Source organism: Balaenoptera physalus, assembly GCF_965194825.1.
Source record: "Balaenoptera physalus genome assembly, chromosome: Y".
NCBI classification, from domain to species: Eukaryota; Metazoa; Chordata; class Mammalia; order Artiodactyla; family Balaenopteridae; genus Balaenoptera; species Balaenoptera physalus.
Window position 1 is genome coordinate 9,922,001 of NC_138904.1, and position 16,278 is coordinate 9,938,278.

Here is a 16,278-nt window from a genome sequence, read left to right on the forward strand (position 1 = left end):
TTATCTAAATCTTAGTTTCCTGAAATAATAAAGTTCAATGTTAAGCAAAACAAACAAAAAAACCCAGGAAAACCCCACAAAAACAACAAAAAACCCCAACTGCTTGAGTTTTAAGCCATCTTTGAAAGAAACTTGCCTTCTAAATCATTGTGTTTCAGAACATTGTGACTATAGGTATCGAGTATTAGTGATGGTAAACTTTGTGTTGTTCTTTATGAAATGATACATATAATTGTTGGCATCAGCGCTTTTTAAAGTGGGCTGCATAATATAGGGTTAACTTTGTATATTCATGTTAAGAATTAACTTGTTGTTTGGCTCTTTCCTGGATTTTAAAACATATCCATGTGTTAAAATGAAAGGAAGCATACCTTTATCAGATGCTATTAAAATTGAACACCAAGTATAATAGTTCATTAGGATTCTTTTTGTTGGTGGTGTTAATGCCTAAAAAATGCCTATTTGGATCTTGACTTTTTTTTTAAATTGGGAGACATTCTCTTCTGGGTATAACAGTTGTTCCAGAATAGCTTGTTTTGTTTTCCTGTTGCATGACAGACAAATATTTTTTTCTAGCAGTGGAGGTGCTCTTTTGAGTCCAGTGTTCTAGAAGAGGCAGTGTCTAAAGCCTAATTTTACTTTTCTAATTCTGCTAGCCATTACCAGGAATTTTTGAAAGTTTTGTTTAAGTAGTTTAATATTTTTTATGTAAAGAGCATTAAATTTTATGTATAAATTTTTGTAACCTAACAGTGAATCAATATTTTCTATCAGTGCCAAGGGCTTCCTGTAGTTCTATTCAAGTGTTACAATAAATATTTGTAGATAAAAGTCAGTACTTGTGTATGCTTATTTTAAAGATCTATTTAGGTGGCAATAGCTGTGGATGTAGTAAGAGAAATGAAATTAAAAATTATAGCTTCATTCACTTGCCTTTTTACCATACATAAATACTGTCCTTCTCTGTCTTTGGTACGGTGTCATTTTTAAACAGTATGCATAATCAAGATTCCACATTTGTATGGAAATGAAGTTCCTAACTGCTACACGTTTCATTTCTGACGGAAACCTCTTTTAAAGCAAGAGCAATTTGAGAAAACACAGTAACCCACTGGGCTGTATTTTACATCAAGTGCTACTAACACTTTAGTGTATAATTTTTCTGAAGCTTTATACTTATTTATGGGATTAACACAAAGCTTTAAGTTTGGGGAAAGTGGAAACAATGAGGAACCTTCATAAAGGTCCATGTACCACTGGCTATTCTACAAACCCAAGATACAGAAGTCTACTCAACAGCAGGGTGCAAATAAATGAAATAGAGACTAAAAAGGCAATAGAAAAGACCAGAGAAACTAAGAACTGTTTTTTTAAAAACAAAACTGACAAGCCTTTAGCTAGATTAGCCAAGAAAAAAAGAGAGGACTCAGAATTATAAATGAAAGAGGAGACATTACAACTGATACCACAGAAATACACAGGATCATAAGAGATGGCAGTGAAAAATTACATGCCAACAGACTGGACAACCTAGCAGAAGTGGATAAATTCCTAGAAACATACAACCTCCAAGACTGAATCATGAAGAAGTAGAAAACTCGGAGATACCAACTACTAGTAAGGAGACTGAATCAGTAATCAGAAATCTCCCAACAAAAAAAGATCAGACGACTTCACTGGTGAATTCTACTAAACATTTAAAGAGTTAACTCCAATTTTTCTCAAATTCCTCTAAAAAATAGATGAGGAGGGAACACTTCCAGACTCATTTTATAAGTCTAGCATTAACCCAAGACACAAATCAGACAAAGACACTATAGGAAAATTATAGATCAATATGTTTGATGAACATAGATGCAAAAATCCTCAACAAAACATTAGCAAACAGAATTCAACAGGACCTTAAAAAGATCACACACCATGATCAAATGAGATTTAGTCTAGGGATGCAAGGACGGTTCAACATGGGCAAGTCAATCAATGCAAAATACTACCTTAACAAAATGAAGGATAAAAATAACATGACTGTCGCATTAGATGACACAATTCCACATATTTTCATAATAAAAATTCTCGATAAACTGAGTATAGAGGGAATGTGCCACAACATAATAAAAGCTGCATATGAAACACCCAAAGGTACCATCATTCTCAACAGTGAGAAGCTGAAAGCTGTTCCTCCAAGATCAGGAACAAGACAAGGATGTGTACTCTCGTCACTTTATTCAACATAGTACTTGAAGACCTTGCCAGAGCAAATAGGCAATGAATATTAACAATGAACTATCAGAAAGAGAAATTAAGCGAACATACCATTTGCAATTACATGAAAAAGAGTAAAACAAGTTCAAGCAGCTCAATATTAAAAAAATAAACAACCCAATCAAAAAATGGGCAGACCTAAATAGACATTCTCCAAAGAAGTCAAACACATGGCCAAGAGGCACATGAAAATATGCTCAACATCATTAATTATTAGAGAAATGCAAATCAACACTACAATGAGATATCATCTCACACTGGTCAGAATGGGCATCATCAGAAAATCTACAAACAACAAATGTTGGAGAGTCTGTGGAGAAAAGGGAACCCTCTTGCACTGTTGGTGGGAATGTAAATTGATACAGCCACTATGGAGAACAGTATGGAGGTCCCTTAAAAAACTAAAAATAGAATTACCATATGACCCAGCAATCCCACTACTGGGCATATACCCAAAGAAAACCATAATTCAAAAAGACACATGCACCCCAGTGTTCACTGCAGCATTATTTACAATACCCAGGTCATGGAAGCAACCTAAATGCCCATCGAAAGATGAATGGATAAAGATGATGTGGTACATATATACAATGGACTATTACTCAGCCATAAAAGGGAACAAAATTGGGTCATTTGTAGAGACGTGGATGGACCTAGAGACTGTCATACACAGTGAAGTAAGTCAGAAAAAGAAAAACAAATTCCGTATATTAATACGTATATGTGGAATCTAGAAAAATGGTACAGATGAACCAGTTTGCAAGGCAGAAATAGAGACACAGATGTAGAGAACAAACGTATGGACCCAAGGGGGGAAAGTGTGTGTGTGGGTGCGCTGGTGGTGGTGGGATGAATTGGGAGATTGGGATTGACATGTATACACTAATATGTATAAAATAGATACCTAATAAGAACCTGTTGTATAATAAATTTTTTAAAAAAGAGTAAAACACTTACAAATAAATTTAACCAAGGAGATCAAAGATCTGTACACTGAAAACTGTAAGACCCTGATGAAAGAAACTGAAGACAATACAAATAAACGGAAAGATATTCCATGCTCATGGATTGGAAGAATACTGTTAAAGTGTCCATTCTCCCCAAAGCAATCTACAGATTCAATGCAATCCCTATGAAAATTTGAAAGGCATTTTTCACAGAAATAGAAGAAACAATGCTATAGTTAGTAATTGTAAATTACACCACAAAATAAAATAAAACCCCATATAGGTAAAGCAATTTTAAGAAAAAACACAGTTGGAAGCATCACTCTTCCTGACCTGAAGCTATACAACAAAGATATAGTAATCAAAACAGTATGGTATTGGCATAAAAACAGCCATATAGATCAATGGAACAGAATATAGAGCCCAGAAATAAACCCAGGTATATATGGTCAACTGATTTCTAACAAAGGAGCCAAGACTATATGAGGGAAAAAATAGTCTCATCAATGAGTGGTGTTGGGAAAATTGTATAGGTGAGTGCAAAAGAATGAAACTTGACACCTATCTTACACCATACACAAAAATCAACTCTAAATAGATTAAAGACTTGAACATAAGACCTGAAGCCATAAAATTCCTAGAAGAAAACAGGGGGTAAACATTCGTCTTGATGATGATTTTTATTTTTGCTTTTTGTATCCAATCAAACAAGTGAGACTACATTAATTAAAAAGCTTCTGCACAGCAAATAATCAGCAAAATGAAAAGGTAATTTACAGAATGGGAGAAAATATTTGCAAACCATGTTTCTGATAAGGGGATAATATCCCAAATATATAAAGAACTCATACAACTCAATAGCAAAAAAAAAAAAAAAAAAAAAAAAAAAGCCATTCAACTAAAAAATGGGCAGAGGAACTAAATGGACAATTTCTCCAGAGACAACATACGAGTGGCTAACAGGTACATGAAAAGGTGCTCAACTGAACTAATCATCAGGGCAATGCAAATCCAAACCACTATGAGATGTCACCTTATACATGTTTAAATAGCTATCATCAAAAAGATAAGTGATAACAAGTGTTGAGGATGTGGAGAAAAGCGGATCCTTGTGCACCACTGGTAGGAATGTAAATTGGTACAGCCACTATGAAAAGACTATGGAGTTACCTCAAAAGATTTAAAATGGAACTACCATATGATCTAGCAACTCCACTTCTGGGTAAAGGAAATGAAAACACGATCTTGAAAAGATATCTGCATTGCTATGTTCATTGCAGCATTATTCACAACAACCAAGATAGGAAACAACCTGAGCATCCATCAAAGGCTGAATGAAGAAAATGTGGTATACATACCCACAATGGAATATTATTCAGCCATGAGACAAAAGGAAATTCTGCCATTTGCACCAACGTGGCTGGACCTTGAGGGTATTATGTTAAGTGACACAAGGTAGACAAAGACAATTTCTGTATGATCTCACTTATACATGGAATCTAAAAAGCTGAACTCGTAGAAAGAGACAAAAATGTTGGTTACAAGGGCTGGGGGTGGGGAAGAGGAGATGTTAGTCTAATAGCAAAAACTTGCAGTTGCAAGATGAGTAAGTTCAGGGGATCTAATGTACAGCAGGGTGATTATAGTTCATACTGTATTATATACTTGAAAGTTGCTGAGAGTAGATCTTAAATGTTGTCACCAAGTGGTAATTATGTGGCATGATGCAGGTGTTAATGCTATGGTGTTTATCAGTTTGCAATATATCAAATCAACATGTTTTATACCTTAAACTCACACAATGTTATACGTCCATTATATCTCAAAGCTGGAAGGAAAAAAAAAAGTTATCTGAGGTGCTGTTGAAAGAGAAGATGCCAAGTTCTTGGTGGCAATGAGGCTCAATGTACGATGGGCCAAGTGTAATAATGAACGATGCCTGGACAACTTATTTCTTCACACTATTTTCAAAGGTATACTTAAATAAAAAATTCCTTAGAAGCCTAAAGAATAATAAACACCCCCAAAACTCCTTCCCGCTTTGTTATGGAACCTACAGCCAAACAAGTTTTGCCGGCAACAACAACTGAGCCCAGTTTGTATACGTAAAGGGAAAGGAATCCTCTAGGGTTTTACTGGGCAGACAGACCAGACCAGCCCTGCCTGTGCTAGATGCTGGGTGACCACCAGTTAGCACTGAAAGTCTCACGTCCTGGAAAACCCCTAAGGCCAGGCACCCTCAGAGGAGTCCTGTGTGCACTTTTTGGTGACTACACTGGCAGTGTCATTAAAGAACTTTTCCGAGGTGCTCCCACGTGCAAGCAAGACGCTGGGCTGAGAGCTGCACGGGTACAAAGATGAAGGGGATAGCGAGCAAATGAGTCCCCTCTTCCCTCTGTGGAAGTTATGCTGGTGCTGCATTTGAGTGCAGTTTCCTAGATTTGGGCGATGTGTAGTTTCTAAAGGTCATTCTGGAGAGGGACATCCGATGGGTGACCCACTGCAAGTCCCGGGATGTCTTCCACCAGACCAGCTCCAGAACAGCCCAGGTCAGAGGCAGTACTGGTCTCGACACCTGGGTATACATCCGGGCTCTGTGACCTGATGGCCATGAGACCTTGGCCAAGTCACTAACCTCTCTGTGCCTCGCGTTTCCTGATCTGTAAAATGCCAGCACTCACAGTACCTACACTTTGTATGGCTGATACGAGCACTAAATGAGTTAATACCTATAAAGGTTTAAAACTATACCTGGCACATAGCAAGTGCTCGATAAATGTTACCTTCTCTTTTATCACCATTTCAGAAGGGTTTGTGTTGATTCTCACGAAAAAGATGTCAAAAGTAAAAGACCAGAGGTGATACAATACTATTTCTAGAGCCTAGAATAGAAAAACCCGTGTCTCTATGTTCAGGGACAAATCACAAACAGAGTGTCAGGGAAGATGGCCTTTTGTTTGACAGCTGGTAGCCCGACTCTGGAGAGGAAGGAACACAGCTGAAACTTCCAAAATGCAGGCCTAGAACTTGACCAATAAGGTAAGTTTTCAAGTAGATATAACCTAAGATAAAAATGGAAAAAAAAAAAATAGCAGCTCATTTCAGTGTAATGAAGGGCCTAAGAATGAGACATGCTAAAGAGATGTCCCTTTTTTTTTTTTGAATGTATTTTATTTTTTATACAGCAGAGTCTTATTAGTTATCTATTTTACACATATTAGTGTGTATATGTCAATCCCAATCTCCCAATTCATCCCACCACCCCCCCCCACAGAGATGTCACTTAACTAGCTTATTTTTCATTTATACACTACAGTACCAAATAGAATTATGAAAAAAAAAATCACACTGGATCACACATGATTTTTTATTGAGAATTTTATATTACCACAGAGAAATCATAGGCCTTTAGTTACGATATCTGAGTAAGATGCTGCGCAGCAAAAACACGGTTACCAAGTGTCATCTGGTTCCTCGTGAGAAAAGCCTGTCCAACTAAATTAGGGAAAGACAAAAAATTTAAAAATTTGTTAAATTCTTGTTACATTTATTCAGGGATCTCTGTCATGCTCTCTTTCCTTCCCTGTGGGGTTTCTGCCCTTGCTTACGATCTGCATCAGTAGCAATTTCACAGGTTACAAAATGCAATAGATTTTTTTTTTTTTTGAAGTCAGTCATTTTGACTGATTCAGTTTCTTAAAGGCAGACTCAAATATCTGAACCTTTCCCTGGCTGACAAAAGCAGCAACAGGATAATGGTTTGCACAAGAACACAACGTAGGGGACGCCATACCTTTCATCTTTGTCACTAGATGGCAGTGTGTCCACTTGTGAGCCCTCTATGACCACCTTTTTTGAACTCTGACACAAAGGAGTGGGGAGAAGAATTTTGCAATTAGATGTGGATTCATTTTATTCAACACATTATGACTTCTCTAAGAACTATTTTTGAAATATATATGTAATGTAAGCGTCTAAAAAAGAAGTAATTTTAAACATGACATTTAGCAAGCACATCAGAATAAACTACCTGGGAGGCATTCTCAACACCCATAATACTTTAGACTTACATAAAATATTACTGTCTTAGGACTAATGTGTTCAGTATTCATTCATAGGGCTTTCATTACATTTATTTCTTGTTCTTAAAATAATAAGAGACATCCCAACTTTCACAAACTTTGACAAATCAAAATCTCTTCAATCTTCTACCCAAGCCAAAGGGATGACATTTTGTCAGGAGCGTACTGAGGCTCCAATGTGAACTCTGGACTTTCTATGCTTTTACCTTTGTCCCCAGTGGAGAAGGCAGATCCTTATCCCCCAGGTTTCAAGTAAACCACAGAAACCCTCGGCACCCGCACCCACAGACACCCGTCCACAGCATAGGCACCTTATCTTGACCCTGTTGGAGGATCTTCATGTACTTCTCTAAAGGATTTTCACTACAGACAGATTTAGATTTGTCTTTCGTTTCCTGAATGCTCATTTCGAATTCTTTTTCCATTTCCATCTTCAACGACTCTTCAATTAGCCTCTGAAATAGGTGAGGACCAAAATAAGAAATATACAATGACATCTTTTAAAACTTCTAAGGGTTGAAAAATGCACAGTAATATAATCCTGACCCTTTAAGTACAACCTGCATGCCAGAGAACTGTTTTTTACTTGAAGTCATTGCTACTATCAAAGGGGGACAAAAATTTGTCATCTCAATGAAGGAAGGGATTAATCTGCCTCAACTGTCCCATGCTGTAGCCCAGATTAACCAGGAGGCCAAGGACCTTCCACACGGAAGATTAATTCACATAAGCCTCAGCAGGCAGGTGAAGTGGTCCGAGTCATCCATCTGGGACCAGAATCAGGGCCAGAAGAGCACCAAAGGCAGAGGGCAGGGGCGCCCCGGAAGCCACCTCCCCAGGGTTCCCTGAGTCCCAGCTAGCCAACCCTGGGAGTCTCTCCTTTCAACCTCATTTACAACGAGAAGATCAACAGCAAAACAAGGTCCTCCTCATTTACGAGCCTGTTTTCAGGACCAGATGAGGATGCACGTGAATGGGGCTGGCCATGCTACCCTGGACCAGCAAAGGCACGAGGCCTGCATGCCCTGCAGCCGTCCTCAGTGCTCTCCAGCAAAGAAGAGGGTCGGAGGCCACCAGTGGCTTGTTCACTTCTCTGCCACTCCTAGGACTTCAGGACACACGAAGGACTCACCCTCCCGAGAGCAGCGCGCTTGCTGCAGGGGGGCCACGAAGCAGCTAGGACAGAGAACTCACTGGGCATCCTCACCCTTTCCTGGTCCAGCTTTTCTACTTCTTGCCGTTCCCTTTCCAGAGCTTCTTGCCACCCGCTCTGCCTCTGCTCTTCTCCCTGACTTCGTTCCTTTGCTTGTTGTTCCCGTATTGTTTCTCCTTCCTCCTGTTCCCCAAGTGGTTTCTGATCTACACCTAACGGGACAGAAAATAAAGAATCAACAGCATCCAGCAGCAGATTTTTCAAACAAACGCAGGATCGGCTTTGGCAGGGGCATTGCCAAGCCCCAGGGAGACTGCGTGATTCTCGGCCGCCTCTGTGCACCTGCTTTGAGCAACTGCTCCCCCCTCATGGCCTTCGAGGCTCCAGACCCACTCCCGGCAGCAAGCCCCGCCCACCTCTCACCTCACTGAGATGAGCCCAGGTCATCCTCAGCACCACGACATCCACTGTCCTCCCCTCCGCCCCCATCTCCTCCCTCCTCCATCCTTGCCAAGGCGAGCCCTGCATTTCTGCCTCTGCATTGGTTTCCAAGCCCGACCCATCCTTAGGATTCTGATGCAGACATTCGTCCCCATTTATTTCCACAGCACTTTTGTTGCTCCCCACCCGCCACTCACTCCCACAGAGGCACTCGAGTCTCTTGGCCCGGAGCACGACAAAACCACCACCCTCCCCGCTTCCCCGCTCGGGCCACCTTGCCGTCACCCCACTTCCTCCGGGCTGACCCCTCCCTGGGGTTTTGGTTCCCACCTCCGTCCTGATCATGCCCACACGTTTTCTCTCGTCCTGACCTCTCGCCCAGGCCTCACATCCATGCTGTTGGCGGGGCACTGCCCTGCCATCTGCATTCCTGTCCCTTTCACTGTGCTCTTTCTACGCTCTGTCCACACGGCCACCAGGGCTTACGGCTTCTGCCTCCTGCTCCTGCTGCTGCAGCGAGGGTCCTGACCACCATCTCCTGCACAGCTCCAATACCGGAGTCTACGCTCTCCCTGACACCAGTCGCTCGGCCTTCAAGCCACCCCACTTCGTTAGCACCAGTCACTCCCTGAAGGCCAGGATTTGCTGTGCGCCGTCTCTGCTCCGGCAGGGTCCACATCCATGGCAGCCTGGGCCCCGACACCCTGCCTTCTTCTTTCTGCACTGACTTCCCCCCCATCACCACCACGCCTGCACCTGAAACACCCTAAACCTGCACCAGCACACTCACCGACCCCCGACTCCAGCTGCTCTTGCCTGCTCCCACCCTCGCGTCCGCGGGCTCCCCGACCCGACGCGCTCCCTCCCCCGCCACCTCTCCCACAAAACCCTACCTACCCCGCGAGCCCCAGACCAAGCGCACCTACGTGTCCCCACAGGGACAGGGAGCCTCTCCAGCGCCATATTCACACGGTATTTTGTGCCCGCCTCGTCCAAAACCCTGTGTATCTTTTTACTACTTCTATTCCTTCCAGGCGAGGCCCATGCTTTAATTATCTGTCGACTCCCTAGAGCCCGGAGCACAAGTCCCTGCGCCTCACAGATTTCATTACATGCCAATCCCGCTGATGACTACACTGACCCTTCTCCTCCAGCTCCGGCCCGCAACCTCATTTCTTCCCCCCTTAACAATGCTGAGAAACAGACAAACTCGGAGACTCACCAGAGGACTTTGAACCTCTTTGCCATGCCCTGTTCTACATCACCAACAGAACTGAGCTAGCTTTCCTAATAGGAGAGAGGTAACAGTCTTCTCTGTCCCTTGACCCTGGCCATGAACTTGAACACCAGAGGCGGCAGCTGGTCATTTCCACAGGCAGAAACGCACCCTTCTGCCTCCTTGCTGAGGGAGAAGGGCTGCTCCCAAATGGTGTCGCTTTCTCACATGGAAAAGTGATCTCAGATAGGAATGCTGTTTGGTGTCAATTCAAAAAGTTAAAGAAGGAAGAAAAAAGGGCTCTTTCCTGGCCGTGGGGTATACTTTGTGGCTGCAGAGTGGCAGACAAAAACCTCTTGGACAAAAACCTCTTTGGACATAAGAGTGAAAAAAAAAAAGGAAGCTTTTCCACTGGGCACCTCAAAGATACCAAGTTTCAGCCTTTTCATTTCTCTTTGGGCCCAGATGCAGAGGTGAAATGAACAGCAGAGAATTTCTCAATAATCAAAATGTAGCCACACTACTTAATAATCATTTTAAAAGCCATTATTATAATCTCCATTCCATCTCAGAGGCAGAACGCCTGTCTACTCAGTTGGTTTCCCTTATTCTATTATTTTTATTCCCATCTCTGCCAGACGGCTGCCCATCAGGTTCGCTCTCGGGTGGCCACCATCCCTACTCAGTACCCATCTGACTGGAGGTCCTTGGTGATGGCCTGCTGACCGTCCCACCCTTCCACTAGAAGCTCCGTGAAGCAGGGACTTGGGCTGGTTCACTGCTGAATTCCCAGCCCCCATCAAAGTGCCCAGCACAGAAAAAGCTCTTGATCAAGTTGCCCTCAAAGAGTGCTTTCTAGAATGAGTTACGCTGGAATCAGCAAAATCAACCCACTCAAAAATCTCTTGCTTCTGTCAGCAACTCACATATTCCTGAGTACTGTGACTTCAAACAAACTGCTTACAAGAGGCTTTACATAGGTTTGGGGGATGATGTTCTCCCAACTTTTGCAAACGACTAGTAGGTGGTTTTACTTGAGGAATTGCCAGTATAAGGCTTCAGCACTTTGGTCCAAGGAGAAAAGGATCTGGCTATATTGGCCAAGCCCCGAACCAAAGCTCCCATCTCCCCCCTCCACATGCTGGTAAGGGAAGGGGGGAGTCTGGAGAAGGGAAGGGGAGAGACAAAGTGGGCCAGACAAGTGAAGTCTGATGATCACTTTTCCTCCAATATCATCAGCTTTTCTGAAGATTGAAATATAAAGGGTTAACTTTCCTAATTTTTAAGGCATGAAGGAAGCAAAGAGACAGAAAGAAAAATAATATTAAATATTATTACTAACATATCCCATTAGTTAAAGAAAAACTTACTTGGGTACTGATAGGAGACAGGTCTGGCAGGCACAGGGGCTGCAGCACCTTCCACATGAGGCATGTTGCCAGCAGGATGGAGGCCGTCCATCTCAAACTGCCTCGGCATGTTCCCTGCATCTACATGAGGTGCAAACGAGTCTCCCATGAGTCCTTAACAGCAGCAGCAGCAAGAGAAGGGAGGGCGGGGATAAGTCCTTGCTGAGCACTTAAATTTCAGACAGAGCAACTGGGCCAGCTCCTTCCTTACAGGATTCTAGGAAGTCATCCTAGCCACTTGCCAATGTATCTGTTTCTCAAAGCATTCTTAGGAGATTCATTTACAAATTCAATTTGTTACCCAGTAGGAAAATCAATCCAGTGACAGAAGAATTCACCTGGCTTGGCAGATAATCATTTGAATTCTATTTAAATATCAATGATTTAACAAAGTTAATGAAGTTGGTTACAAAGATCTGGTAAAACATACTAAGCTCTTTCGTTTACCTGTTCAAAATACTATACACTGAGACTTGAGGATGAAGCTCACAAGGCAGACAATAGGTTAATATACAAATACAAAGACTTCCTGGGGGATCGGATCAAGATGGTGGAGGAGGAGGACATGGAGCTCACCTTCTCCCACTAATACATCAAAAATACATCTACACGTGGAACGATTCTCACAAAACATCGACTGAACACTGGCAGAGGACCTCAGACTTCCAAAAGGGTGAGGAAAACGCCAGGTGAGTGGGTAGGATAAAATAATAAAGAAAAAAAAAAGAGAAAAAGAGAGAAAAGAATCGGGACAGGACCTGCACCCGCGGGAAGGAGCTGCGAAAAAGGAAAGGTTTCTGCACCCTGGCAAGTCCCCTCACCGGTGGGGAGATCAGCTTGCAAAGAGGGGGAGCTTCGAAGACTTGGAGGAGAGCGCAGCAACCAGGCTGCAGAGGTCAAAACAGACAGAGACCTGCACAGATGGTTGGTGCCGCCACCCGGCACCCCTCACCCTGCTAGGGCGGGTTGGGGCTAGGTGCTGAGGCTCAGGCTTCAGAGGTCAGAACCGGGGAGACAGCCTGAGGGCGCTAGGGTGTGGTGTGCCACAACTGAGGGAGTACGGGAAGAAGCCTGGGACGGCCAGATAGGCAAGGCGCCGTTGTTGGGGGACGTGCAAGGAGAGGAGCAGGACCACCATAGGAGCGTCTCTCTCCATGCGCACTCTTAGGTGGCAGGGCACCGCTTACACAAGCTCTGGGGTCAGGTGCAACCGCTGCCACTGCCGAGGATCCCACAACTGGGCACCAACCACTGCCCCTGCCCTCGTGGTAGGATGCATGGGCCGCACACCTGCACACCCCTATCACAGGGATAACAACCAGCACACACTGAGGAAAGAGACGGTAAGCATCCAAACCAAAAACGGCCCTCACGCAAAAAAAAAATACTAAACTCACACAAGCTACGCAGGGACGCTTTTGCATATAAATAGCGCTCCAAGACCACAGTAGATGATAATTGTTTCTCCTAAATTCAGAGTAAGAGAAATATAAGTAAAATGCAGAAGCAGAGGGACCACTCCCAGATAAAAAGACCAAGAGAATTCCCCTGAAAGAACAAACAATGAAACAGACCTCTTCAGTCTAACAGACACTGAGTTAAAAAAGAAAAGAAAAGAAAAGAAAATAATGAAGGAATTAAGAAAGGCTATCAACAGAAATGTGGATAACTATAAAAAGGAACTAGAAACTATAGGCAGGAGCTAAGAAAAATTAGAAAATTCATTTGTCAAGACTAAAGGTGAGCTAAAAGCAATGAATACCGGAATGAATAATGCAGAAGAAACAATAAGTGATCTGGAAGACAGAATAATTGAAATTACACAATCAAAACAGCAGAAAGAAAACCAAAAAAAAAAAAAAGAAAGCAATGTAAGAGACCAATGGGATAATATAAAGCAGGTCAATCTACCCATAATGGGGATTCCAGAAGGAGAAGAAAAAGGGGACAGAAAATGTTTTTGAAGAAACTATGGCTGAAAACTTGCCAAACCTAAAGAAACAGATATCCAGATACAGGAAGCACAGAGAGTCCCAAACAAGGTAAAGCCAAAGAGACCTATACCAAGACATATTATAATAAACATGGCAAAAGTTAAAGAGAGGATTCTAAAGGCAGCAAAAGAAAAACAAAGAGTTAAATAAAAGGGAACCCTCCCAGTTGATAAGTTGATAAGGCTATCAACTGATTTTTCTAAAGAAACGCTGCAGGCCAGAAATGAGTGGCAAAATATATTCAAAGTCTTGAAATGGGAAAATCTGCAACCTAGAATGCTCTACCCAGCAAGATTATCATTTAGAAGAGGAGGAGAAATAAAGAATTTCTCAGACAAGCAAAAACGAAAAGAAAACAGCAATACTAAACCTACCTGAAAAGAAATATTGAAAGGTCTTCTCTAAACAGAAAAAAAAAAAAAAGATACAGGAAAGAGGAAATCACTATTGAAAGTAAATCACTTAAATTAGCCAGTATATAGATTAAAAAGAAAAAAACAAAACCCACTTTGTGAAAGTGACAATAAAACAAGGAACAGCAAAAGGATAAACATGAAGACGTTAAAAAAAAGGACATCAAAATCATAAAAGGTGGGGAAGGAAAGTAAGAAAATGTAGACTTTTTTTTAAGAATGTATTTGGGCCTATATGACTATCAGTCTAAAACAAGCAGATACAGGAAGGGGTTCACATACTTGAAAAACAGGGCAACTGCAAGTCAAAAACATACAATAGATTCACAAAAACCAGAAACAAAACACAAGCATAAAATAAAAGGAAATCTTCAAACCACAAAAAGAAAGGAACAGAGAAGAAACATAGAATCAACTGGAAAACAAGATTTAAAATGGCAATAAATACATATGTATCAATAATTACCTTAAATGTCAATGGACTGAATGCTCCAATAAAAAGACATAGAAGGACTTCCCTGATGGTGCAGTGGTTAAGACTCCGTGCTCCCCATGCAGGGGGCTTGGGTTCAATCCCTGGTCAGGGAACTAGATCCCACATGCATGCTGCAACTAAGAAGCCCACATGCTGCAACTAAGGAGCCAATGTGCTGCAACTAAGACCCAGCACTACCAAATTAATTAATTAATTAATTTAAAAAAAACAACAGAGTAGCAGACTGGATTAAAAGACAAGAGCCTACAATATTCTGCCTACAAGAGACCCATCTTAGGGCAAAGAACACACATAGATGGAAAGTGAGAGGATGGAAAAAGATATCATGCAAACGGAAATGACAAGAAAGCAGCAATTGCAATACTCATAACAGACAAAATAGACTTTAAAACAATGGTCATAAAGAAATATAAAGAAGGACACTATATAATGGTAAAAGGATCAATACAAGAAGAGGCTTTTACACGCATCAACATACGTGCACGTAATATAGGAGCACCCAAATACATAAAACAAATACTAACAGACATAAAGGGAGAAATTGACGGGAATACAATAGTAGCAGGAGATTTTAACACACACTAACATCAATGGACAGATCTTCTAGACAAGATCAGTAAGGCAACAGAGGTACTAAATAATACAGTAGAAAAGTTAGAATTAATTGATATTTTCAGGACATTACATCCAAGAAAAAGAACAGAATATGAATTCTTTTCAAGTGCACATGGACCATTCTCTAAGATTGACCACATACTAGGGCACAAAACTAACCTCAACAAATTTAAGCATACAGAAATTATTTCAAGCATCTTCTCTGACCACAACAGCATGAAATCAAGCACAGAAAAAGAAATGAGAAAAAAACGATTACACAGAGACTAAACAACATGTTACTAAAAAACCAATGGGTCAATGAGGAAATCAAAAAGAAAATTAGGGACTTCCCTGGTGGTCCAGTGGTTATGACTCTGCATGCCCAATGCAGGGGGCCTGGGTTTGATCCCTGGTCAGGGAACTAGATCCCACATACCGCAACTAAAGATCCCACATGCTGCAACGAAGATCCCACATGCGGCAACAAAGATGTCACGTGCTGCAACCAAGACTTGGAGCAACCAAATAAATTAATAAACGAATATTTTTTTTAAAAAGAAAAATTCAAAAATACCTTGAGACAAATGGCAATGAAAACACAACCATACAAAATCTATGGGACATAGCAAAAGCAGTTCTTGGAAGGAAGTTCATAGAGATACAGGCTTTCCTCAAAAAACAAAAAGAAATCTCAAATAACCTAATATACCACCTAAAAGAATTAGAAAAAGAACAAACAAAACTGAAAGTCAGCAGAGGAAGGAAATAATAAAGATCAGGGAGGAAATGAATAAAATATTTAAAAAACAATAGAAAAAAATCAGTAAAAACAAGAGCTGGTTCTTTGAAAGGGTAAACAAAATTAACAAACCTTTGGCCAGGCTCACCAAGAAGAGAAGAGAGAGAATCCAAATAAACAAAATAAAAAAATGAAAAAGGAGATATCTCAACTGATGCTTCAGAAATACATAAGACAACACTATGAACATTATATGCCAACAAATACAACAACGTAGAAGAAACGGACAACTTTATAGAAACATGCAGCCCACCAAAATGGAATCAAGAAGCAATAAATCATTTGAACAGACCGATCACTAGAAGTGAAATCCGTAGTCAAAAAACTTCCTACAAACGTTAAGTCCAGGACCAGATGGCTTCACACGCAAATTCTACCAAACATACAAAGAAGACCTTATATTGATCCTTCTCAAACTCTTCCAAAAACTTGAGGAGGGAACACACCCAAAGACATTCTATGAAGCCAC

General features: G+C 41.3%; 1 protein-coding gene across 4 annotated transcripts in view; it reads right to left on the minus strand.

Annotated features, from left to right (window-relative positions):
- Positions 1-6,562: 6,562 nt before the first annotated feature.
- The window catches only part of LOC309653411 (centriole and centriolar satellite protein OFD1-like), a 62,361-nt gene continuing 52,645 nt past the window's right edge, over positions 6,563-16,278 (minus strand). For 3 of the 4 annotated variants that reach the window (XR_014259144.1, XR_014259145.1, XR_014259146.1), the window contains 4 exons: positions 11,472-11,591; positions 8,499-8,656; positions 7,003-7,746; positions 6,563-6,704 (listed from right to left, as the gene is read on the minus strand). Coding sequence is in view for 1 of the 4 variants with exons in the window: in XM_082448023.1 (XP_082304149.1) it covers positions 6,662-6,704; positions 7,003-7,070; positions 7,603-7,746; positions 8,499-8,656; positions 11,472-11,591 (533 nt within the window). In the remaining 3 variants the exon portion in view is untranslated. The remainder of the gene's footprint in view (positions 6,705-7,002; positions 7,747-8,498; positions 8,657-11,471; positions 11,592-16,278) is intronic. The other variant, XM_082448023.1, reaches the window with a different exon arrangement.